General features: G+C 62.9%; 1 protein-coding gene across 1 annotated transcript; it reads left to right on the forward strand.

The window, feature by feature from the left end:
• Positions 1–192: 192 nt before the first annotated feature.
• On the forward strand, positions 193–585 carry MNEG_11002 (hypothetical protein; the record flags this gene model as incomplete). The annotated part of the gene is made up of 1 exon (XM_014040525.1): positions 193–585. The coding sequence occupies one exon, from the start codon at positions 193–195 to the stop codon at positions 583–585; it is 393 nt and encodes a 130-aa protein (XP_013895979.1).
• Between the last annotated feature and the right edge of the window lie 1,409 nt (positions 586–1,994).

The raw sequence follows: 1,994 nt of genomic DNA on the forward strand, positions 1-1,994 counted from the left end.
ACGCCGGGGTCGGCCGACGCGGCGGTCGCCAACCAGCTCTTCTCCCTGGCGCGCGCCGTCTACGAGGACCTCAGCCTCACTGCCCTGGTGCGCCTCGACATCCGCGCCGATGACAAGGGGCGCCTGCACATCCTCGAGGCCAACCCCAAGCCCGACCTCGCGCGCCCCAAGGCCGGCTCGGCCGTGACCAGCATGGTGGCCGCGGGGCTGCCGGCTCTCGGGTGGTCGTACGAGGACCTCATCGCCTTCCTGCTGGTGGAGCGCCTGTGGCAGCTGCAGACCAAGCGCCCCGAGGTGCTCGCCCATTTCATGCCCGCCGGCAGCAACGGCGACGAGCTCATCCGCGCGCTGCCGTGCCGCATCGCATCGGTGCTAGGCGCGACGCCGGCGCCGGCGGCGCCGCTGGAGGTGCGGGAGCTCCGCAAGGCGCTGAGCGCGGCGCTGGTGCGCGCGAGCAGCCTGCAGCTGCGGGAGGAGGGCGCCGTGGAGGGCGCGGGCCGCTTCTCGGGCGGCAGCTTCACCGGTGGCGGCTTCCCCTTCGCGCGCACCTGCGACCTGGGCGCGGCTTCCTTCACCTACGCGTGATCTGGAACTGTTATGCTTTTGCGGTGCTGGCATTATAGAATCTGCAGTTGCGATCGTTTGCAATCACGTGTCTCGGGATCGGATTGCTTCTAGCACGACAGCCTCGTTGCACCAGCTGCCAGCCCCTCATGCTCTCAGGGGGCATCGCACCACCGAGGCAGGGGCATCGCACGCACGACCAGCACTGACACCTTCTGCAATGAGCGATTGCGGTCAGAATTCAAGGGTACCTATCGCTGCCAGCCCCTCATGCCCTCAGAGGCGGGGGGCATTGCACCCACCAACAAAACACCCTCCGCAATGAGTAATTGCGGTCAATATTTAAGAGTACCCACAGCCAAAACCACCTTTTGCTGTAATTGTTAGGGCTGCGCACCCCACACTTGGCTTCAATCAATTACATGTAACAACAGTCCTCAGCAATATACAAATACTTTGTCTGCATGAGGGATCAAGCATTCATACACCAAGCCGCTTGGCCAGCTGCACAGCTCAGCTCGCCCACAGTCACCATGTGCGCACTTCATTATCATCGCGTACAGTGCACAGCTGGCAGTGACAATTCAGGTTTTACTGTACCGGTGATTACAAATACAAATTATTACGTCAGAGCACTGGGCAGGCAACAGAGGGGTCAAAGCGCATTGCTGAGGCAAGGAATGAAGAGCACAAAGTTGGGTTGAAAATTGAAACCTGCTACTCTACAACAGCCGCTGGCTCTGAATCGCCTCTGCTACTGCTACCACTGCTGCCGTCCGCTGCTGCAAGCTGTGTGTAGTCCTCAAGAGCTCCAATCTGACAAGGGGTGCGTGCAGTGTGTGCAGTGTGGGTGTGTGTGTTTGGGGGGGGATATGGTGGGGGATTGTGTCGAGGGATGGGACAAGTGCGCATGCGGGTGGCCTACCCCCATGGACCCGTGTCATGCAGTCCTTGGCTGCTGCGCACCCCGGCCCCTACCCCTGGCACGTCCGGCTCAAACTCCCACGCTGCACCACCTTGCATCTGCAGCCAAACACCTGAGCACGCACCTTCTGCGGCGGCCAGTACTTCCACACTGCGCGGCCCAGTATGTTCTCTGAGGGCAGGGGCCCCCATATGTGGGAGTCGAAGCTGTTATTGCGGTTGTCGCCCATCACAAAAACCTGGTGGGGGGATTGGCAGGGTGTGCAAGGGCAGCAAGACAAACGGTGAGCGCTTCCTGAGCGCAGGCCCGGCGGCGTGTCTGGCGGCCTTGAACAGGGGCACGCGTGCGGTGTGTGGTGCCACCCTACAGAGGGTGCCGCGGTGCCTGCGCGAGTGTGCGTGAGCAGGGCGCAGGCGTGCCAGCCCTGTCATTTGCCCCGTGCCCGGCAGCCCCCGTGTGCCCCTTGGCCCCTCAAGCACCCTCCCCTCCCCGCCCTCCCCCCCCC

Source organism: Monoraphidium neglectum (genome assembly GCF_000611645.1).
Source record: "Monoraphidium neglectum strain SAG 48.87 unplaced genomic scaffold scaffold02552, whole genome shotgun sequence".
NCBI classification, from domain to species: Eukaryota; Viridiplantae; Chlorophyta; class Chlorophyceae; order Sphaeropleales; family Selenastraceae; genus Monoraphidium; species Monoraphidium neglectum.